Source organism: Elephantulus edwardii, unplaced genomic scaffold (genome assembly GCF_000299155.1).
Source record: "Elephantulus edwardii isolate Elephantulus edwardi_28Jun2011 unplaced genomic scaffold, EleEdw1.0 scaffold00044, whole genome shotgun sequence".
NCBI lineage: Eukaryota > Metazoa > Chordata > Mammalia > Macroscelidea > Macroscelididae > Elephantulus > Elephantulus edwardii.
In genome coordinates this window covers 13,020,776-13,044,888 of record NW_006399794.1, presented here as the reverse complement: position 1 = coordinate 13,044,888, position 24,113 = coordinate 13,020,776, and the positions used below count along the sequence as shown (strand labels likewise).

At 43.0% G+C, this 24,113-nt stretch overlaps 1 protein-coding gene across 4 annotated transcripts in view; it reads left to right on the top strand.

Annotated features, from left to right (window-relative positions):
• PGAP2 (post-GPI attachment to proteins 2) overlaps positions 1-24,113 on the top strand; it is a 32,720-nt gene that overhangs the window by 3,222 nt on the left and 5,385 nt on the right. For 2 of the 4 annotated variants that reach the window (XM_006885539.1, XM_006885538.1), the window contains exons 2-3: positions 10,325-10,343; positions 13,271-13,445. In XM_006885539.1, the coding sequence (XP_006885601.1) occupies positions 13,281-13,445 (165 nt within the window). In that variant the 5' untranslated portion in view covers positions 10,325-10,343; positions 13,271-13,280. Of the gene's footprint in view, positions 1-10,324; positions 10,344-13,259; positions 13,446-24,113 lie in introns of those variants that run through there. The other 2 variants (XM_006885537.1, XM_006885536.1) reach the window with 1 other exon arrangement.

Below are 24,113 nucleotides of genomic sequence, written 5' to 3'. Positions count from 1 at the left end.
ATAACAAGCATCTCCCATTCTTAACTCTGTATGCTTTAAGACTTAGAATCTAAGCGTGAAACCCAAAACTAACTCATGTTTTCAAATCAGTTATGACTTACAGCAATCATACAGTACAGACTAGGGATGATTTCCAAATAAAGCAGACTGCCTCACTTTTCTCCAGCTACTGATGGATTTAAACTTCTGGCCTTTTGATTCACATGTGTTTCATACAATCATTCCCATATATTGTGGTGTTGGGTTTTTTGTTCATGTGTTTGTTTTTGTTGAGAGTTATAATTGAATCTTTATTTAAGTGTCATCTGCCAATTTAACATTTTTCACCAACTCAGGGAGCAGAATCTCCTAGGCTTCACAGTTCTTTTTGTTCAGGCACTGCTTTCATGGGAGCCTTACTAGCAGCCATGGTGATCTTTTTCAATGCGTGTTTAGCCATTTTTGCTTCCTTGGCAGCCCTGACAGCCTGTTCTTGTTGAACCTTTCTAACTTCAGGCTTTTGATTCCTCTTGGCCATTATATCAGCAAGATATGCACCAGTGATGGCCCTTTGGAATTTGACTGCACAGTGGGTTCTTTTTTCCTGAATTTCTTCCAATTGGCTCTTTTTGTGCTGCTTTCTGTAGAGGACAGTACAGTTTATCTGCCATGGATTCCTTTTGGGAAAGAATGACAACTCGCATTTTGCATTAAGAAACTGAAACACTTTGTGAAAAACAATGTATTCAAACTTTGTAAATAAATCAGAGTAATATTAAAAAATTATTAAAAGAACCTGAAACACCTTCGTATATGTCCTGGCGTAGCAACTCCCAGGCCCGGGGTAAATCTTGGACCTGCTGAAATGGTGCAGCTCGACCTTCATGACTGTGACTTCATGGGAACAGGGGAGATGGTGAAGAGAAAGAGAAGATTATTGTGGTTTATAAAATTAGTCACCATTGAACTATGCCAACCATTACTCTGTCTTTTCAGTGCCCCCAGGGTCCATTTCCTTTACTCCCTCCCTCCCCCCATGTTTAATCCACTTGGCCACCAGACTCCTTTGGGCACAAAGGAAGGGTTCAGAAATAAATCTTGCATGTGTTCAGGAGCTGGGATCCCACACTTGTGGAAAATATATGGGTACACATTGGATGAGGAATTCTCAAAATTCCTCAAAAGAGGAATTTCCTCTGACCATGATTTCTTAAGTAGAAAGATTTTGTTTGTTTGCTGCTCTGGTAAGTATGTGGCCTATAGCCCAGGGCCCTCAGCCTCATAATTCCCAGGGACCTCAGGAAATAATTTCTTTGTAGATCCAGGAAACACATACTCTGACCTTGTTTAATTCTCATTGGATTCCTTTAAAGTGTCATCATCTTCCTTCAACTACTCAAAAGATAAGTATTTTAGAATATGTTCATAAAAGATTACCGAGCAAAAAAAAAAAAAAGAAGAAGAAGAAAAAAAGATTACCGAGCCAAGTTCAGGCTTGGGCATGAGGATCCCAGGGATGGCCATAGATCATTACTTTGTACTGGACCAGAAAGACAGCTGAGGGAAGTCTAGCAATCCAGAAGCCTCTCAGTTTTTCACATATATACCCCGAGTACTCAGTTCAAGAAGCTATGAAGGACTGGTGTCATAGAGGAGACAGATGTATAAGAATTGTGAAAACATGAAAGAGTAATAAAGATTTACTTCTAGAGTGATGGTTGTAGGACTTTTATTTGGTGCATTGGAAAAAGCAAATTTAGAATCAAGAAGAGGGAGGTTCAAAACCTAGATCACTTATAAGATGTTCTTAATTATTTTAACTATTCGGTGTCCCACTTCCCTAAATCTGATGAGTTCCTATGAATTATGCTTGACTCAACATCACATCACAACAATAACTGGTGACTTAGTGGTAGTGAATTGTGCTGCCAACACAAAAGCACCCAGTTCAAATCCAGCAACTGTTCTGGGTGGAAAAAAATGTGCAATTTCATTCCAATTCAGTGGTACATAACAACAACAACAATATTCCTAATTGAAGACTCACAAATAAAGGAATTTGCAAGAGACTAGGCACATGTTTTATGCATAATGGTTCCTTTACGCATCCTTTAAAAGGAAGGCTAAAGTCTAAAAATGTGTAGTTTTGATTTCTCTTGTATAAATATCTTTGACTTTGAACCAGATTCATTTAGTCTATTTACATTTAAGAAATTTACTGATAATGTAACTGATAATTTACTAATAATCTAACATTTTATATTACTTGACCTACCTAGTCTTTCTTTTTTCCAAAAATGGAGAATTTCTTTCTTTTTTATTGAGATATAATTCCTATCATCAAATGTTGTAGTTATGCACCATTGAGTTGCCTATGACTCATAGTGACCTATGTACAAAGCTCTGAGCCTGCCCAGTCCTGAGACAATCTCATTGTCTCCAACACACCTACTCCCATTACCCTAGTCACTAAGTCAATCCATCTCATCCAGGATCTTCCTCTCCTGAGCTGTGCCCCCACCCTTCCATGTATGATGTCCTTCTCCAAGGACTGGTCCCTTCTGGCAACATGCCCAATATATGTGAGATGGAGCTTCAAAATCCTTGCCGCCAAGCAGAAGCTTGGTTTCCTCCTCTCCAGGACAGACCTATTTTTTTTCTCTGGGCAAGTCCACAGTATGTTTAACACTGTTCTCTAGCACCAAAACTCTAAAGCATCAATTCTTCTATTATCTTTAGTCTTTGTCTAGCTCTTTGATGCATAGCAAGTAATGACAAAGACCATAGCCTGAACCAGGTGCACCTTAGTCTACACTGAAGACTGCAGTCATTGATCTTCTGCAGCAAATACCTCAAGTTTTCCTTAGTTTCAGCAAGCAAGATTTGCATAATGCAGGTTGTTGATAATCATCAAATGTATTGTTATTGTTGCCATTGAGTCAAGCATGGCTCATAAAGACCCTATGGAAAAAAAGGCCTGAAGCCTTTCTATAACTATCATCATTTATCAAAGTTCAAAGAGGCATGTTATTTAAGAAGTACCACTCCTGCTTCTAAGATCAACAGACTCTTTTTAAAAAGTCCTATTCAGTGTTGTTCGGTATATTTTCAAGGTTATACAGCCATCACCACTGTCTAATTCCAGAACATCTCAATGACCTATTGAAAAAAACTTAGATTTATGAATAGTCACATTCCAATCCTCTTCGCTAAGCTGACTATTAATCTGCTTTGTATCTCTATGGATTTGCCTATTCTGGCAAATTTGCCTATTCAATGGCATGTGGATATATAATATGCTTTAGTTTCTAACTTTGTTTACTTAGCATGTTTTCAAGGCTCCTTCCTGTTGTAGCATATAGTGCTATCCTATTCTTTTCAGAGCTAAATATATTTTATCTATCCCATTCATCATTTGAACTGTTTCAGCTTTTTGGAAATTATGAAAAAATGCCACTGTGTACAGTTTTGTACAAGTTTTTGGTTTTTTTAAAATACAAGTTGTTTCATTTATCTTGGGTGTATATACTCAGGAGTAGAATTCCTGGATCCTACAGTAACTCTCTTTTTGAACTTTTTGAAAGATTGTCAGGCTTCTTCACAAATGGCTACACTATGTGCATTTTCACTGGCAATATATGAGGGTTCTAGTTTTTCCACATCCTTGCTGTTGGTTTTTCTTTTCTATTTTGAACAATTCTCCTTATCCTCATGGGGGAGAAGGTAGCTGTGGTGGTGCAGTCCTGAGGGATCTGTGTTGCTAATCCAAAGGTGGGACCTCTCTGGCTGTTCACATTGACTAGTGAGTGGCTCAGAGGAGAAAGATGTGCAATTGACAGGGTCCAAAGACCTACCTAAGAGTCCGCTGAGTCTGTTCTGACTTGATGGCAACAAGTTTGAGGGCTGTTTTTGGTCTGTTTTATTTTTAACATGTGATAAATAGTATCTCATTATGATTTTGGTATGTAGTTCCCCAATAACCATTTATATCCTTCTTGCCTTCTTTTTTATTATTCTATTTCTATTTGTACACTAGTTTGGAAATTAAATTGTCTTTCATCTTAGAGAAAATACAGCCAGTACTCCTTGAAGGCAAACGTGCCAAAGCTTTGTCTCACATACTTTGGATATGTTGCTAGGAGAAGCTATTCCTTGGAGAGGAACATCGTGCTTGGAAAGGTGGAGGGTCAGCAGTAGAGAGGAAAATCTCAACCAGATGTATTGACACAGTAACTTTAACAATGGGTTCAAATGAGTCAAGATTTTGAGGATGGCACAGGATAAGACAGGGTTCAGCTCTGTTGTTCATAAGGCCGCTATGAGTTGTACTCAGTGCAATGGTACGTAACAGCAACATTCTATTGATTAACTTGGAAATTACCACATGCATTCTTACCAAAGAGAGATGTAATAGTTTAGGCCATAGAGGGCTGTGCAGCTAACCCAAAGCCATGTCTCTCTGGTAGTTTCAATCCACCAAAGATTCTGAGGAAGAAAGATGGGCAGTCTTCTCTTGGAAAACTACAGTCAGGAGTTGACTCCCACGTGACATCATTTAGTAATTTTTGTTGTTATTGTTATGAAAACATCAAATTAATCAATATGTCCATAGAAACGGTAGCGTTTGAAATGGGGGAGAGAAGAGAAAAACATTCCAGGACACATGAACAGGGAAAGCAAAAGAGCTCAGTGTATCTTGGAGTGCAAACTCAGACTTTATCCTCGAAATCATGGAGGAGCCACAGAAAGTTAAATTGAATAGTGATGATTTAATTATATACATGAGATAAAGTGAGACTGAGGCAAGATAGTTGAGCTTGGAGTGATTAGCTAAAGATCACTTAAGAAAGAGATCTTCTCTATCAAAAGTATCTCTGGGAAGAATAAAGAATGACTCCTCCTCAGCCCAGGAAGAGGATTTACTTTATTAGAGGCAAGGGGCAGAACTTGACCCAAAGCTAGATTCCTCTAGCCATACTTGCCTGCTTTTTAAAAAAAATTTTTTTTTATTGGGAAAAACATATTGGGGGTACAAGGAGGTGAGGGTTGGGGGCAGAAGGGTGAGGATGGGCCAGGATGCAGTTACAGAGCTGCACAGTTTGGTCGGTGGGGGGAGCAGGTGAAGGAAATGATGAGGGTCCAGTGGGGACCAGATGCTACAGAGGAATGACAAGCATTTTCCAATGGTAATTAAACCAACTGTCTTATTGATTTGGGAATTGGATGCCAACTCTCTGGCTTCTTCATGCTGAACAGGGGTGTAGATGTAAAGGGGGGAAGGGAGGACGCTTTATCACCTTACTGGTGGTCTTGGACTTACCTGCTTTTTACACTCTTCCTCATTCTTTGCCCTCTACTCATCATCAAAGGTCTTCCTTATAAATTCTTAACTTCATACTATATCTAAATTCAGCTCAGCCTTCACATCTGAGTTCAATTAAGTATTTTTGGAGATCCTACTGCATGCCTCAGGCCTGGTTTAAATTGTTTTTTGTCAAACAGTCTTCTACATGGTACAGCACTGGTCTGTGCATTGCTGTACAGAGGTAACTCGTGGTTGCTGTGATTCTAAACACTGTGACACTGATGTGCCATAATGGTTACTATGGTGGACAGTGTTTGGTGGAGCTTCCCGATTAAAACAAGCTTGGAAGCAGGAGTGGCATCCACTTGTGAAATGGCTTGCCTCTGGAAACTCTATGAACAGTGCTCAGGGCTTTCTTTCATAGGGTCAACTGCATGGCACTTAACAACAACAACAACAACAACAATAATAACAACAACTGCATGCCCATCCATGATCCAAGCTGAGAGATTCAGAAATGAAATGAAACAGGCAGGATTCCATCCTAACTGAGCTCCCAGAAAGGTGGTGGTTGTTGTTATGTGCCTTCAAGTCGCTTGCGACTCATAGCGAACCTATGTACAACAGCCCTAAACTCTGCTCTGTCCTGTGCCAGTCTCACTGTCTCCGACATACCCATCCCGATTACCCCAGTCACTGAATCAGTCCACCTCATAGAGGGCCTTGCCCTCCTGCACCTGCCCTCCACCCTACCAAGCATGATATCCTTCTCCAAGGATCAGTCACTCCTTACAACATGACCAAAATATGTTAGGCGGAGCCTCAGAATCCTTGCCTCCAAGGAGCAGCCCAGTTTAACCCTCTCCAGAATGAATCTGTTTGTTTTCTTAGCAATCCATGGTACCCTCAATACTCTTCTCCAACACCACAGCTCAAAGGTATCAATTATTCTTCTGTCCTCCCTTCATTGTCCCACTCTCTGATGCATAACAAGTGATTGCAAAGACCATGGCCTGTATCAGATGCACCTTAGTCTGATTAGTCTCTTAGACACCATTACTCTTCAGTACTTTGGAGAGAGGTTCCTAACAGCAGACTTTCCCATCGCAATGCGTCTTTTAATTTCCTGGTGGCTGGTGCCAAGAGTGTTGACTGTGAAGCCAAACAGACTAAATCTGTGAACAATTTCAATCTCTTTACCATCAATCCTGATGCTGTCAATTGGTCCAGTGGTAAGAATCTTTGTCTTCTTGACATTGAGCCTCAATCCATATTGAAGGCTGCAGTCCTTGATGCTCTGCAGCAGGCGCTTCAGGTCCTCCTCAGTTTCAGCAAGCAGGGTTGTGTCATCTGCATAACACAGATTGTTGATAGATCTTCCACCAATCCTGACAACACATTTCTCCTCATAGATCCCAGGAAGGTGGGGAGAGGCAAAAAGTTATTTTGCTACATTGTTATCAAAGCTCTAATAAAGGTGTGATAGAAGTCCATCCAGTGCTGCCTGTGGAGTGAGGCTGTGGGCGGAATATGGTATCTAGGGAGAGATAAGGATGAAGTTGTCATGCAAAGCTTTTGTGGACAGAGAAATCTAGCTAGAATGCAAACTATGTGGTTTCTGAAGTAGAAGATGCTGATGTAGAGGATGAAGGATATTAAATACCACACAAAGAAATTTGCTTTTGAGCCTGAAAGCATTGGAAGTTACTGAATAATTTGCTACCAGGGTGCGATATGGTCAGATTGAGGTGGTTTTGTTTATTTTATTTTATTTTTATTTTATTTTATTTGTGTGTGTGCGTACGGTCAAATTGGATCCGACTGGTACAGGAGGAGATTGCCCCTCCTTACCCAGTAGAGCATCTGGTGGACAGATTGAGGTTTTTTGTGGGGTTTTTTTGGTTTTTTTTTCAATATGGAACGCTTCACAAATTTGCGTGTCATCCTTGCGCAGGGGCCATGCTAATCTTCTCTGTATCGTTCCAATTTTAGTATATGTGCTGCCGAAGCGAGCACAGATTGAGGTTTTAAGAAAAACAAATGTAGCTGTAGTAAAGAGGATGAGGTATAAACTTGAGGACAAGCAAACTGATGAAGAAAGCCTCCTACAGGAAGCTTTCCAGGATATATCCCATATACAGTTCTCTTATGCTTTAGTCACTGCCTCCCCAGTCCCCTCTCTCATCCCCCTAAATTCTCTGTCGCTGTGATAGTGCAGTCCCAAAGGCAAAAGGTCTGTATCCAGTAGCTCTGTGAGGAAAAGATGAGCACTCTCCTCCTGTGCAGTTTACAGCCTCAGGAAAGTAAGAGGTGGTTCCAATGAGATTGCAATGAGTGAGTGACTGCTTCTCAGAGCCACTCAGTTAATTTCATTCTCACAACAACTCTGTTGGATATATATTCTTAAAATATTTTCTAGTTGAGAAACTGAGACTTAAGGCTAGATGGTGAATAGCCCAAGGACACCAAATAATTAAAAGCAGAATTAGAGTACTTCCAGGTTCAGGCATTAAAGGTCCTTTAGGGGCAGGGAGTGGTAAAAAACTGCATTGCAATCTCAAAGGTTTTCAGTACAAATCCACTGAGATTAACTTCCTCTGAAAACCCACTGCCAAGGACACCAAATAATTAAAAGCAGAATTAGAGTACTTCCAGGTTCAGGCATTAAAGGTCCTTTAGGGGCAGGGAGTGGTAAAAAACTGCATTGCAATCCCAAAGGTTTTCAGTACAAATCCACTGAGATTAACTTCCTCTGAAAGCCCACTGGAGGGTCAGCTATGGGTCTGTTTCAACTCCACAGCAAACAACAATAAAGACAGGGAGAAGAGACCTAGCCTCAAATCCACTGAGATTAACTTCCTCTGAAAGCCCACTGGAGGGTCAGCTATGGGTCTGTTTCAACTCCACAGCAAACAACAATAAAGACAGGGAGAAGAGACCTAGCCTCAGGAAATACAATTTAGAGGTCCAGACTCATAGGCAGGTACCCATAGATACCTGCCTAGAATCTAGACAGAAAACCTGTCTGGTTATTTGATGTTGGTTGGAGGGAAGGAATCTCTTGTTAAAATTTTGCTAGTTAATAATTTGTCCTGGATCCTTAAAGGTTGCTGTTGTTAGGTGCCATTGAGTGGAGTACTCATAGCAACTCCATGAATCCTGTCCTGTGCCATCCTCACAATATCGGACTTACTTGAGCCCACTGTGATCACTGTGTCAGTCCACCTTGTTGAGGGTCTTCCTCTTTTGTGCTGACCCTTTCCATGCATGATGTTCCTCTCCAAGGAATAACCTCTCCTAGCAACATGCCCAAAGTATGTCCGACAAAGCTTCACCATCCTTACCTCCAAGGAGCACTCTAGATGTTCCTTTGGCCATCCGTGGGATATTCAGTACTCTTCTCCCACACCACAGTTCAAAGGCATCAATTCTATTGTCATCCTTAAAGGATAGAATGTAATAAGAGTTCAAAATTAGTTTTTTCAATAAGACAACAACTACTTTCCAACCTGAAAGGTGTCAAACCCTTCAGTGTCAAAATAAAATCCAACATCTATGAATTCTGTGCGATTGTCCAGCGCAGATACTGCCACAGAGACGATCTAGGCTGTGTTGGAATGAGGCTCAGGAAATACATGTGTTCTGGAAATTTTTGTCCAAATCACAAAAATATTTTTAAAAGGAGAGAAGCAGGGAGCTCTGGTGGCCTAGTGCCAAGAAGCTGCTCTGCAATCCCAGAGGTGTGTGGTTTGAATCCACTAAATGCTCTGCTGGAGAAGGAGGGACAGTCTCCTCCAGTACAAATTAGATCCTACTTGATGGTACACACACACACACACACACACACACACACACACAAATAATAAAATTTAAAAAAAAAAAGAAGCTCCAGAGGTTAGCGGTTCAAATCCACCAAATGCTTTACTGGAGGAGGGACAAGCTCCTCCTATACCACTCATATCCAATTTTACGGTACACACGCAAAAATAATAGAAATTTTTTTAAAAAGAGAGAAGCATGAAAAAGAGCTCTCATAATAGCGCTGAGCTCTGTTTCCCATTTGCAAAATGGTGGTTATAATTATGGTGATTAAGATGCTAGACTTGAACCCTGGCTATGACATTTATTATTGCATGACTGCCTAATTTACTCTCTCTTGTTTTCTACTGGTAAAATGAGGATATGAGTACTATCTAACTTATAGGCTTTTTATAAAAAGTAGAAAAGTGCCTGAGGCATAGTTGTTGTTAGGTGCCTTGGGGTTGAGTGTGACTCATAGTGACTGTATGAACAACAGATCTGAACCCTGTCTTATCCTGTGCCATCTTCACACTTCTTGACACCTTAGAGCCCGTTGTGGCAGTCACTTTGTCAATCCACCTGGTTGAGGGTTTTCCTCTTCTTCGCTGACCCTCCACCCTTCCCTCTCCAAGGAATAGCCCCACCTACCAACAGGTGAAGCCTCATCATCCTTACCTCCAAAGAGCACTCTGGCTGCACTCTCTCCAAGACATATTAGGCATAGTCGGTAATTAGAATGTGTTAGTTATTGTGAGGATTTACATATGGCTAACTCAGAGCCTTAACCCCCTAGCAGGTGCTGACAGCCCCATCCTCCTTCCCTGTTGAAGTAGGATAGTCTTTGCAAAGGGAGCCAGAGTCCTCTCAAGTTCTTCTATGAGCCTAGAAGGATCAAGTTAAGCAGGGAATCCTGGGAGCTGATTTCTGGGGATCGAACCTCCCAAGATGAGGAGAGACTTAGGGTAGATGTTAGGGTGCCCTCTCCTGATCAGGGGCAGGAACAGCTCTGAACCTGTGAATGGGCCTCACAAGATCTTACTATTTATCTGTACCGAAAGACACCCAGACCGATTCATAAACAAAGTTTGGAGAGGGCCTCGGAGCTTGGGACGAAACTAGCTTTTTGTTTCAGAAGGTCGGAGCTGAGTTACTCAGAATGGAGGAGGACAGAAGAGACTGGGGCCAGGGAATGAGAAAAATTGAAGCCTGCTGAATTCATGTTATGTTCTTTCAACAGGTGATGGGACGCAGTTGAGAGGTAAGATGACAAGGTGGCTAGTCCAGCTTGTCCAACCTAGATGTTGAGGGCTCTCCCGGCTGCCCCGAAGCAATAGTGGAGTAGACCAGGCTTAGGGAAATGGCATGAAGGGATCAATTGAGGGCTTGGGGCCTGGGTCTCTGTCCGCGGGGAGGGGCCAGCTGAGAATCTGGACGCCGCTTCCTCCCTAAGTTCCGCCCCTAGCGCGCCGGCCCCGCCCCCGTCGTTCGCGCTCGGGGACCCCACAGCTCGACCCCGGCGGGTCCGGGGCTCCCCACACGACGTGCCCCGGCTCTGGCCTTTCACTGGCCCGGCCACCTGGCCCCGGCCTCCTGGGTGAGTACGTGGCTGCGTGCGCCTTGTCGGCGGGCAGCCGCTCCTAGGGGAGCTCGGCCACGCGGTTTGGCCTCTGCAGAGCGGGCCCCAAGCGCTGAGGTTCTAGACCTGCCCCCCTCATGCAGCCCCAGAGCATCCCTGGAACTGCCTGCGCCCCGCCTCCCCTCCACCCGGGGCTCGGAGTGTGGGGAGTGAGCTTTCCCGGCTATGCGTCTTTACTCCTCGGGGCCTCCTGGTCAGGATTCCTCGTAGGTATGTGTAAAATGGAGGTGTGGGGGCTCTTGGAACTTCACAGGCTGCCTTCTTAATCCAGTTGTTGTCTTCTTAGCCTGTGACCTTGAGCAAGTGCTTTTAACCTCTCTGAGCCTCAGTTTCTTAATCTGTTAAATAGAAATTTACAGGTGGTAGTGCCTACCTCATGGAGTTATAACAAAAACAAAAAAAAAATAGAAGTGTATATCAAGTTCTCAGGTAACCAGTTGCTGTCGATGAAGTCCAACCCTGGGTGACATGGCAAATCTGTGTGTCAGAATAGTACTCCACAGGAAGATCACCAGGGTCTTCTAAAGTGCCTCAGAATGCATTAGGAGCACCTTCACCATCTGCACTGCCCTAGCACTCTTAGGGGCAGTAAGCATCCATTAAGAATGGATTTGGACTAGAAACTACCAAGACCTCTAGGAACCATTGTAGCTGAAGGAGGACACCAAACTGCCAAAGAAAACTATTTCAGCTAAATAACCCCAAAGAAGAAATTGGAGCTGTTCAGGGATTGAACAACTGTGCTGCTGTTCACAACTTCTTGAGATTTAGAAGACCAGAGTGACCAAATTGGAAGTAGTCTAAATTACACATTTCCCATGTTATGCAACTGTGGAAACAGGCTTAGAATGGTTAGGTGACTTGTCAAGGCCACATAGCTAATTTGGAGACCACTGGTCTCAGGTAGGGAGGGCTGTTGGGACACGGTTTAAGCTGAGTGATGGAAGCTTCCCTTGATCCACGTGGGAATGATCCAGGGGATGTGTTCTACCTGAGTTCACCAGTGCCTCTTCTAAGTCTTCCTGGGAGACCCTGGGCTCCTCAAAAAAAGAGAAGAGCTTGAGCCATTGGGTCAGGCTTCCTGATTCCATCTGGCAGAGAGGTAAGTGGGAAAAATGGATGAAAATGTGGAGGCCTCTCCAAACTTGTTCCAGAATGCCCAGAGGCAGGCCTGACATAAGGTTAGAACTCTTCCTGAGGGTGGGGCTAAACTAGGGGAGAGTCAAACTAGGGTGTGACCAGGAAGACTTCCCAGCTTGATTTGGCAAGGTCCTTGAGCACAGAAAGGCGGATTGTATATATGGAGTCAGACCTTGTATATGATAGCTTTCCTGTCAACTCAGCATATAGCTTTGAAGAAAGATGGCCTTTCCATTCTGTGTTTTGATTTCTTATTTTTATAATGAGCACAAGGTTGACTGACTTATCTGTATGTTGTTAGATGACATCCAGTCAACCACAACTCATAACAGCCCTGTAAACAACAGAGTAGAACCAATTTGGTTTTCACTTTTCTTCTTCCTATAGATATTCTTTGTTCTTTTCTTACTCTAGTTTTAACCTGATCTGTTAGGGGTCTGACAGAGAGAGGGTGGAGTCAGAGAAGATCAGAGTTATAGTGAATGACATTTCATGGACTCTCATCCCCAGTGCTCTTATATTTATTTTGTGTCTCCAGTCATGCTGCTGCCCCCTGTTGGCCTCAGTTGCCTTTTTTGTTCACTAAGAGCGAATGGGCTAGGATTATACATTTTAATTTTAGCTACTTACTCTAATTCCTGTCCTTAAATGCTCTTATCTGATGGGTAAATGACAGAACTCAGGGGCCCTCAGTTGGTCTCAGGAGTATGGTGGACAGGGTCTGGGCACCAAGAAGTCTCTAGAAGCTGACCAAGCAGTCAGTCCTCTCCAGCAAACAGTAGCTGAGGCTCGTGCCTGGCCTGATTCTGCAAAGCTTTTCACCTCAGAGCACATGAGGCATCAGGCATGCTGGGAGTTGAGGTTCTGTCATCTTCCATGGAGCCCCTACTGCTGTGGACTGTGATGTAGGTAGATAGAGCACATGGAACCCAGGAAGGGGCAGCAGGTGCAAGAGAGCTGTGAGACGAGTGAAGCACTGAAAGCTGCAGAGTCCCTGAAACCTGGGAGCTGGGCCCGAGACTCAAAGGCCTGGGGGAGGAGATGGATCATTCTGTTCCCGGGTAGAATTTTTCGGGTTGGTTTCTGAAATAAGAGACTAGTCAAACCATCTCCTAGAACCCTAGACTGGCAAGCCAGGCGTGGGAGTTAGGGGAAGGCCTCTCTTCATGCTTCTTCTTAACATAAATATTTTGGTTCCTTTTCTTTCCTCAGAAGTCAATGTTCTAAAGTTCTTTTAGGATTCCAAGTCAGTCTTCCTCATTTAAGTCAGAAGCTGTCTAAGACTAGAAAGCTTCTTCCTCATACTGTCCATCCCACAGCAGAGAAATCTTTAGGACTGAGCACTAGAGCTGGCTTTACCACTGAGCCCCCAATCCTGAGGCACTGACAGTACGCCACTCCCTCCCCAGGTCTGACAAGATGTACCAGGTCCCGCTGCCGCTGGACCGGGATGGGACCCTGGTTCGGCTCCGCTTCACTCTGGTGGCCCTGGTCACGGTCTGCTGTCCACTTGTTGCCTTCCTCTTCTGCATCCTCTGGTCCCTGCTCTTCCACTTCAAGGAGACAACGGCCACACACTGTGGGGTAGGGCTTGGGGGACACTGGTATTCATTTAGGCTCATCTGGGTGTTTTGTTTTTTTCTGTCATCATAGGATTAGTCATTTCTCCCCTGGGGTCCAGCAAACATTCTAGGCTGTTAGGGGAGTGATCCCAAGCTAGAGACTCAAGAAATGTCTTCCTTTCACCCTCTCTCTACCTGGGGGCCACAGAGATCTGGGATTGGGCAGCTCTAGGACTCAGAAATCAGTCCATGACTCATGGTGGGGCAGATTCAGGAGCCCCCCTTCCGTGGTTTTCTGGGGGTTGGGGTCTGAAGTGGAGAAAAAAATCAAGACTATAGGGAATATTGGGCTCTTATTGTAGCACTGTGGGCTTATGTCTGTCTCTGTGGGAATGTGATTCTCTGCATACATAAAACTGGAAAGGATATTACTGTGTTTCATGACATTCCATAGGTTATGTGTGTGAAAGAAATTTATATGTTTGTCTGGGTGGGAACCTGAGAAAGTGTGTGTATGTATACAAAAGTGTGTGTGAATACAAAAAGTATTCTTTAGCTACCTTGGGTCAAACTTAGTCATTCTATCCTCTGGATGTGCACAGTGCCTTATTATCTTTCACAAAGTTCCATCATACTCTGTGTGTCTGGCTTCCCCACTAAAGAGTTTCTTGAGGGTATAAACTGAATTTAAGTAAAAAAATAATTGCTGAATAATTGGATAGGATCCCAGCCCAGTACCCTGAGAAAGGAAAGGTGTGTGCAAGGAAAATTATATTTGTATGACGAGTGGAGTTATATAGAACTCCTATACACCTGTGGCTGACCCTAGGGATTTATGGGATCATTAATAACCTTTGCACACCTGGCATACTTATGGAGCTAAAAGCATTAGTGGTTGTGGGAGAAGTACCTGGCCCATCTGGAGCAGGGCCAGATGTAACAGCATTAGAGTACTTTTGTCCACATTCTTAAGGACTACCTTGTGGGTCCATTTGGAAATTTTCATATACAAGCTATGGTCTTTGAAATCAGTTGTTATGCATCAGAGAGTTGGAAAATGATTAGGAAAGATAGAAGAAGAATTGATGCCTTTGAGCTGTGGTGTTGGAGAAGAGTTTTGAATGTACCATGGACTGCCAAAAAAAACAAACAGATTCATCCTGGAGAGGGTTAAACCGGGCTGCTCTTTGGAGGCAAGGATTCTAGGGCTTCGTCTGACATACTTTGGACATGTTGTAAGGAGGGACAGGTCCTTGGAGAGGGACATCATGCTTGAGAAGGTGGAGGGGCAGAACAGGAGGGGAAGACCCTCTAGGAGGTGGGTTGATTCAGTGACTGGGATAATTGGGATGGGTGTGTCGGGGGCAGTGCAATTGGGTAGAGCAGAGTTTAGGGCTGTTGTACATAGGGTCGCTATGAGTTGCAAGCAACTTGAAGGCACATAATAACAACTGACTCTCTTACCCAAAATATTTCAACAATGACTAACCCTAAAAATAATAATAAAAAAAATAGCCTAGTCTGTCTCACCTATAATTAGATGATTTGATGGGGAGCTTACTTTTCTGTCCCATGTCGCTTAGTAACTAACAGTGAGCAAATACTTTGTTACAGTGAGCATGTATTTGCTTTCTGTGAATCTGCTCTGCCGTTGGCTCTGCTTGGAGGCTAAAAGGCTACTCTCTCCTCCTGACATTAGGCCAGACTTGCAGAGATAGGACGACAGTGGTTATCTAAGTCTATTCTTCTTAGTAACATATTTCCAGTTCATTCATTCTGCCCTCCCAGGACATGATTTCTAGGCTCCTTCCTCCTCACTATGACCTTGGAATTGGCCCTTTTGGTCACTCTCTTCTTTCCATCCTTTGCCTTGATCTTGTGTAGGACTTCAGGTGGCCTGGGCCTTACGGTAAGCAAGACTGCGCCCTTCCAGCTACTGGCTGTTAACCAACAAAAACAGTTGCCAGCAAATCAAATCTGTTGCATCATAACCCAGAGCAGACTACTCTCCATAGGGTTCTCTTTGGCTTAGATATTTTGGAACTAGATCACCAGGCCTTTCTTTTGAGGTGCTTTTGTGTGATTCAAACCTCCAACTTTTAGGTTAGCAGCTAAGTGAGTCTGTTATCTATTTGCGCCAGTTGTTGTTCTTGGTAGTTGTCATCAAATTGGTTTCAGCTCCTATAGCAACCCCATATAAAACAGAATATAACACTACTCAGTCCTATACCATCCTTGCAATTATTGTCATGTTTTGGACCGTTTGTGTTTATCTGTGTTTATCTTTGTTGGTGAGAATCTTGCTTTTTTTGTTTGTTTGTTTGTTTGTTTTTGTTTTTTTGCTGACCTGCTACTTTACCAAGCATGATGTGCTTCTATAGGACAGGCTGCTCCTGATGACATGTTCATCCCACTTCTAAGCATTCTACCTGTGCTTCTTTCAAGGAAGTTTTGTTCATTCTTTTCACAGTCCATAGTGTATATTCTATATTCTTCTCCAATACTGTAACTCAAATACATCAGTTCTTCTTTGTTCTTCTTTATTCACTACAAATTTTCTGCATGCATACGAAGCAGTTGAAAATACCATGACTTGATCAGGCACACTTTAGTCCTCAAAACTGACATCTTTGATTTTTTTAACACTTAGAAGTGATCTTTTGCAGTACATTTGCTTGAAAGTATACTGATTTTTTTTTCAACTATTGTATATGTAGGCATTAATTGTGATTCAGGTAAAATGAAATCCTTGACAGCTTCAGTCTTTTCTCTGTCATAATGTTGCTTACTGGTCCAGGTCTGAGGATTTTTGCTTTCTTAGTGTTGAGGTGTAATATACACTGAAGGCTGTGTGGTCTTTGATTTTAATCAATAAGAGCTACATGTCTTCTTCCCTTACATCAAGCAAAATTGTATAATCTGCAAATTGCAGATTGTTAATGAGCCTTCCAATAATCTTCATGCTATGTTCTTATTTACGGAGTCCAGGTGTTGGATCGTTTTTTCAGCATAGAGATTGAATAAGTCAGTGTCTTAGTTATTTAATGCTGCTATAAGAAACCTCTGGTGGCATAGCAGTAAGGAGTTGCATTGCCAACCCCAAGGCATGTAGTTCAAATTCACAAGCTGCTCCGAGGAAGTAAGATGAGCGGTCTACTCTTGTGCAACTTAAAGTCTCTGGACTTAAAACCCACTGGAAGGTCAGTTATGAGTTGGTTCTAACTCTAGAACACATTAACAGTAGCATCAGCAACATAACAGAGATACCACAAGTAGATGACTTTAATAAATAGACATTCATTCTCTTACAGTTTAGGAAACTCTTAAGTCCAGGATAGCACTAGGGTAAAGGTCTGCTCTCTTTCTGTCTGGTTGTGGAGGGAAGTCCTGTAAACCAAGTGTTCCTTGGAGACCTTGTGTCCTGGCCTTCCCTAGGGTTGAGGAACTGCCTCACATGGGTTCTAGGCCCAAAAAGAAACATTCTACTCCTGTTAATTCTTTCCTGATGGGAATGAGATGACCCTCTTGGCTCTCTTTTCTCTTTTATCTCTGGAGAGTGAAAAAGCTATTAAAGGTCACACCCTACAAAAAGTCCCTGTAGATTAGGGCAGATGAAATTAGGAGTGTTTTGTACCTGTTTGTTTTTATACATGTTTCCTTGTTGTTGTTGTTGATTGCCTTAGGGACCCTGACTCTATGAACAAAAGGCCTGAAGCCTTTCTATAACTGTCATCATTTATCAAAGTTCATAGAGTTTCCAGAGGCATATTGTTCAGGAAGTATAGGAGATCTTTATATAGTTCCACTTTATGTTGTTGTATACTACTGAGTCAGAACTGACCCATAGCTGACTCGCCAGTGGGTTTTCAGAGGTAGTTAACTGAATAAGAGGAGATTGCCCATTCTTCTCTCCTGAGCATCTGGTGGATTCAAGAGTGTCTTTGTGCAGTTTCTTACCATGAGGCCACCAAGAGATCCCTGCTATATTATTACATACATGTATTTTGGGGGACACAACTCAATCATGATATATGGTGAAGGGATATTTCCCTGACAAACACCTTTTCTGATCTTAAATCACATTCTAAGCCCTTGTTTTGTTAAAACAACTGCTTTCTGTACAGATTCCACATGAGTACCACTAAATGTTATGGAATTCCTACTCTGTAATGTTATCTCTATTTTTCTAGTATTCTCTGCTTTCAGCAACATCCAGCTGACATTAGCAATGATACATTTTGTTCCAAATCTTCTGAATCTAGATCGAATTTCTAAGTTCCCTGTTACTGTGTTGGTGCAGCAATTTTTTAATTGTCATCAGCAAAATTTTACTTGAGTTTGATATTAACGGGAGATCCAGTTAACTGCAGTGTGTAATGTATTGAACTACTAACTGAAAGGTCAGTGGTTCAAATCTACCAGCCACCCTGTGGGAGAAACATGAGCAATCTCCTTAGATAAAAGTTTACATCCTCAGAAACCAGACAGAGGGTTGCTGTGAGCTGGAATTGAGTTGGTGGCAATAGGCTTTAGTTTTGGGATACTGCTCATACAGTTTCAAGATATCCAAATTCTGTTGGATTACCTTTCTTTGGAATGAGTACAAATACAGATCTTGTAGTCATCTGACCGGTCAGTTGTCTTCCAAAGCTTTTAGCATAGATGAATAAGCACAGTGGTGCTTCCATTTGTTGAAATGTCTCAATTGATATTCTGTATATCCCTGTGGGCTTGTTTTTTATTAGTGCCTTCAGTATATCTTAGACTTCTTCCTTTACTTCCCCCCTCCCCGGACTTCTTCCTTTTCTGACATTGATTCTTTTATTTTTTTAAATCAGTTCTTCCCCTCTCCCCGTCCCCCGCCTTGTTGTGTACCATTGAATAAGATCCAACTGGCACAGGAGAAGATTGCCCCTCCTTCTCCAGCTTAGCATCTGGTGGATTTGAACTGCACACCTTTGGGATTGCAGTGCAGCTTTTTGCCACTAGGCTACCAGAGCTACCTTACCATTGCTTCTTGATCTTATGCTATCTCCTGACATGGTTAAAAGTCAACTAATTCTTTTTGGAGCAATGACTCTGTGTATTTCTTCCTTTTTCATTTTCCACATTTTATTATGATTTGGGTGAAAGTTTACAGAGTAATGATTTTTCAGTCAACAGTACATACATGTTTTCTTTTTTTGGCATTGATTGCAATCTCCATAATATAACAGCACTCTTCCTACTTCTTTCCTGTGTTTGTAACTTCTGATTGTCTTTTCTTTCCTGCCTTCTGAGCTTTAACTCTGGCTTTAACTCCTTGTGATCTCAGATGGTTGATTGTTCTAAGGACTGTGTGCCTCCCTGGTGTTGTTAACCTATCTATCGTTTGATTGAAAGTTGAGCCGTAAAGGTGGGTTCAATTCCAGGACTAAATGGTATCTTATGCCTAGAGTCTTAGAGGTTTCTCCAGTTTCTATAAAAGCAATGAGATTGGTCCTTTTTATTATTTTGGATATCATTTCACATTTTTCTTATACTTTTCCCAGGACTTCCTATTGAACTCTTTCAGAGCGGTTGGCATTGGTGGCCAGGCCCCAGCTAATTCTTCTGGTCTCAGGGTCATGGAGGCTGGGGTTTGCCTGGCCCTTCGTTTCCATGAATCTTTGATTTTCTTCACAAGTCTTTGGTCTAGGTGGAGAGAGAACAATAGGTGTACTTTAGTAGGCTGCTTACCATGGTCCTTACTCATTAAAGTAAGATTCAAATCATTATCTTTGTGGAATGTGCTATACATTTTGACATAAATATTCTGTCAGACTTTGCCTTCCTTCCAAACTTTTGATGTTTCCTGCATTGTTCAGTATTTTACCAATGTTATTGTTATGTGCCGTCGAGTTGACTATGACACACAGCCCACTCTATCAACAATGACTCTGACACTCTATCAACAATGACTCTGAACCTTACCCAATCCTGAACCAAGTTCACCATTCCAGACACACTTGACCCCATTGCCATAGTCACTGTGTTAATCCATTTTGTTGAGGGTCTTCCTGCCTTGTGGTAACCTTCTACTTTTTGCAAGCATGATGTCCTTCTCCAATGACTCTCTCCTCCTGACAACAAGCCTACAGTATGTGAGTTGTATTTTCAAAATCCTTGGCTCCAAGAAGCAACCTCATTTCACCCTCTCCAGGAGAGACCTGTATGTTTTCTTGGCTATCCATGGTATGTTCAGTATACTTTTCTGCAGCACCACAATTCAAAGGAATCAATTCTTTTGTCATCCTTAGTCTTTGTCCAGCTCTCAGATGTATAGCAAACAATTGAGAAGACCATGGCCTGGATCAGGCACACCTTAGCCTTTTAGACTGAAATCTTTGCTCTTTAACACTCTGGAGAGGTCCTTGACAGTGGATTTTCCCAAGGGAATCTTTTTATTTCCTTCTTTTTCCAAAGGGGTTGACTGTGGATCTGAGCAAGTTGAAATAATTAATTCTTTCTCCAACTATCATGATGCTAAAAATTGGCTGTGTGGTGAGGATCTTTGTTTTCCTGATGTTGCATTGCAATCCATATTGAGTTACAGTTCTTGTTCTTCTACAACAAGTACCTCAAGTCCTCCTCAGTTTTGGAGAGCAAGATTGTATCATCTGCATAATGCAGGTTGCTGATGGAATTCTTCAGTATTGCAACATGAACCTGTCATTTGTTCTTCACTTTCTTGAAGCTTGAGAAATGCTGGGCATATTACTTATTCCTTTTCAACTTTCTTTCTCTAGGTCTTTGTGCATTTCATTATAATAATTTAATTGTCTTCATAAGTTAACCTTTGAAATCCATTTGGCTTGAAATCCATGGGTTTGAGCTGTTTCATTTCATTGATTCTAGAGTTCTTTCATTGTCATTAACTACTCAACATTTAAGAGCAAGTTTCTGCTGACATCCATTTTGATTTTTTTTTCATCAGTTTTTATTATTGTTATGTATCACCTGCTTGCTGAAACCGAGGAGGACCTGAAGCACCTGTTGCAGGGGGTCAAGGACTGTAGCCTCCAATATGGATTGAGGCTCAATGTCAAAAAGACAAGATTCTCACCACTGGGCCAATTGGAAGCATTAGGATGGATGGTGAAGAGATTGAGATTGTACACAGCTTTAGTTTGCTTGGCTCCACAGTCAACACTCTTGGCACCAGTAGCCAGGAAATTAAAAGGCACATAGCCATGGGAAAGTCTGCTGTTCGGGACCCCTCCAAAGTACTGAAGAGCAGTGGTGTCTCTCTGGAGACCAAGGTGCGTCTGATACAAGCCATGGTCTTTGCAATCACTTGTTATGCATCAGAGAGTTGGACAGTGACCAAGGAGGACAGAAGGAGAGTTGATGCCTTTGAGCTGTGGTGCTGGAGAAGAGTATTGAGAGTACCATGGACTGCTAGGAAAACAAACAGATTCATCCTGGAAAGGGTTAAAACGGGTGGCTCCTTAGAGGCAAGGATTCTGAGGCTCCGCCTAACATACTTTGGACATGTTGTAAGAAGAGACCAAGACTGGTCCTTGGAGAAGGACATCATGCTGGGGAGGGTGGAGGGACAGCGCAGGAGGGGAAGGCCCTCTATGAGGTGGATTGATTCAGTGCTGGGGTAATCAGGATGGGCGTGTCAGAGACAGTGCGTTTGGCACAAGACAGAGCAGAGTTTAGGGCTGTTTACATAGGGTCACTATGAGTCGCAAGCGACTTGACGGCACATAACAACAACAAACAACAATCACCATCAAGTCAGAACTGATACATAGCTGAACTTCCAGATGGCTTTCAGAGGCTATAAATCATTGCCCATCTTTCCCCCACAGCTGGTAGCTTAAAACATTGAGCCTTTGAGTTGGCAGCACAATTCCTTACCACTAAGTCAACCGGAGCTTTTGAACCAGTTGTTGTTGTTATGTACGTCGAGTTTCCTGTGACTCATAGTGACCCTGTGGACAACAGCCCTAACCCTGCTCTATCCTGTGCCAGTCTCACTGTCTTTCTCCCCATTACCCCAGTGACAGAATCAATACATCTCATTGAGGGTTTTCCTCTCCTGCGTTGTCCCTCCACCCTCCCCAGCATGATGTCCTTCTCCAAGGACTGCTCACTCCTTGCATCATGTCCAAAGTATGTCAGACAGAGCTTCAGAATCCTTCCTCTAAGGAGCAACTTGGCTTTACCTTCTCCAGGATGAACTTGTTTGTTTTCCTAGCAGTCTATGGTATATTCAGTACTCTTCTCCAGCACCAAAGCTCAAAGGCATCAACTCTCCTTCTGCCATCCCTAGTCATTGTCCAGGTCTCTGATGCATAACAAGTAATGGCAAAGACCATGGCCTGTATCAGGTGCATCGTAGTCTCCAGGCTCACATGATTGCTCCTGAGTACCTTTGAGAGATCTCTTGACAGCTTACTTTCCCAATGCAATTTGTCTTTTAATTTCCTGGCTGCTGGTACCAGTGTTGATTGTAGAGCCAAGCAAACTGAAGCAGTCAACAATCTCAATCTCTGAACCAGTCAAATTTCTGTTAATTCAGGCTGAGCTGCTATTAGCTGTTTATATACAGGCTGGACACTGGCACTCAGATCAGAACCATCTAACTCTTGTTTTTTTAAATCCTGATTATGTTACCAAAGGAGTAATCTCTTCTCCAGTGAGTGATACTCAGTCTTGCTTTTTTCCTGTCCTTTTCCAGAAATCTACCTATATTCCTGGACACAACCATCAAAAAAGTCCCTATCCCCATCCATGGCAAGGACACTATTGTAGGCTGACTTTAACCACTATCATTTCTTACCTCTGCAGAATGTTCAAGGATTCATGACATGGCCTTGGGGATCCTGAAAAGGCTATGTGACTGGGCAGGCGTGGAGAACTGAACTTTGTGGGCGGGAGGGCAGGTCCTGGAGAGCCAGGGGTGGGACCCTTCCAGTCTCAGTACAGCTGTTTTCTGGCTACCATTTGCACGCAAAGCCTCGGAGTCTTCAGCACCCAAAGTGAGTGTTGCTTAGTGCGTCCTCTACCCATCCCTGACCCTGAGCTGGACTAGTAGGCTGGATCTTATACCTTTTAATTTAAAACTATCTCTCTTACCTCCTAGAAGGGAACCATCCCAACATGGGTAGTTGTTTGGGGTGGTGGGGGACAGGGGTGAAGGAAGTCCGGCTGCTTTAGTCTGACCTGGACAGAGGTTGCCTGGGTATGGCACAGCATAGCAGGCTCAAACTGAGTGAAGTTTCTCATAACTCTCATATTCCTCCAGTCTTTGGGTTGTTGGGTGACCTGGGGAAGGAAATGAGCGGTCTGCCTGGGCCTCTCCTGGCACCCTGATATCTTGTGATCAGTGTTCTGCTGGCTAAGGCTAGGACCATTCTGAGCCTGGGGGCAGAAGGCTGGCAGTCTGTGGCCCCTTTGAAAGTGGACACTCACTGTTCCTAGTTGAACTTGAGTGAGGAGCAGGAATGTGGTCAGACAGGGTCAGTGGGAACACTTTGACCAGTCTGAACCCCAGGGGTCTTTTGCCTTGGCTAATTTGCCTGAAAAAACCCCTTGACTTGTAGCTGTAAGCTATCAGGTAGAAAGAGGCCTTAATCCTAGTGTTTGATCCTCACATAATTCAGTACTCCAGTCTATCCTTCTGTGGGAAGGGAATAATAACAATATGGCTTGGGTGTGAAAGTCATGAAAGTGAGATGGACTATCACATCTCCCATATCTAAGCTCCTGAGAGCTTCTATTCTCTATGCTCTTCAAGAGATAGACCTTGAGGAACAATTGTCTAGAACCATTGCACCATGGTGACTTATAAACTTAATTTCCTGTCTGTCCATCTCTCTGTATAACTCCTTCTCTTCTGTACTGTCTTCTTTTTTCTCTTATAATCTTTTCAATTGACTTTGACTCTTCCCTAAGGAGCTAGTTCTGGAAAGGCTCCACTCTCCCAGGCTTAGGTGTCTCAAAAAGCCCCTAGTTGTATCCCTTGGCATGCCTTGGCAATACTTCCCACAGGATGTTCTCTGCGGCCTCTCAGCCCCCGGACCTCGATGGGACTGTGTTCCGGCTCCGCTTCACAGCCATGATTGGGTGGGTCGTCACTTTCCCAGTGTTCGGATTCTTCTTCTGCATCATCTGGTCCCTGATGTTCCACTTTGAGTACACGGTGGCCACTGACTGTGGGGTGAGTGCCAGGTGCCCAGCACCTGAGCCAGGGCCAGGTTAAGGGATGATGATAAGGTCAGGGGGAAAGTGATAACAGAAAAGATCTAAAAGAGGAGGAAAGGAAATTAGTCAGAATTAGGGAGTACTTTTGGAGGAAAAAAATTCAGATGGCAGAGTTAAGAGTCCTAGAAAAGGATCACATAGAGTGCATAGGGGCAGAGAATAGGAGATAGATGGAGATAAAACCTGGAAATATACAAGAGATATCCTAAACAGGAATAGCAAGACCATATTGGGAAAGAAGCCCAGGCCAAAGAGGTAAAGTGAGGCCAGGGGCCAGGAAAAGTAACAGGTGGCTTAAGCCCAGAGTAAGAGATCTTGGGAGATCCTTAGCTTTATTCTTGGATCTTTTTTTTTTTTTTTGGTGAGAAAAATTTATATTTAGAATTAGCCCGCTGGACTCAGTTTAGATGATCCCAATTTTGTAGGCAACATCCAAAGCATCATAATCAGGAGC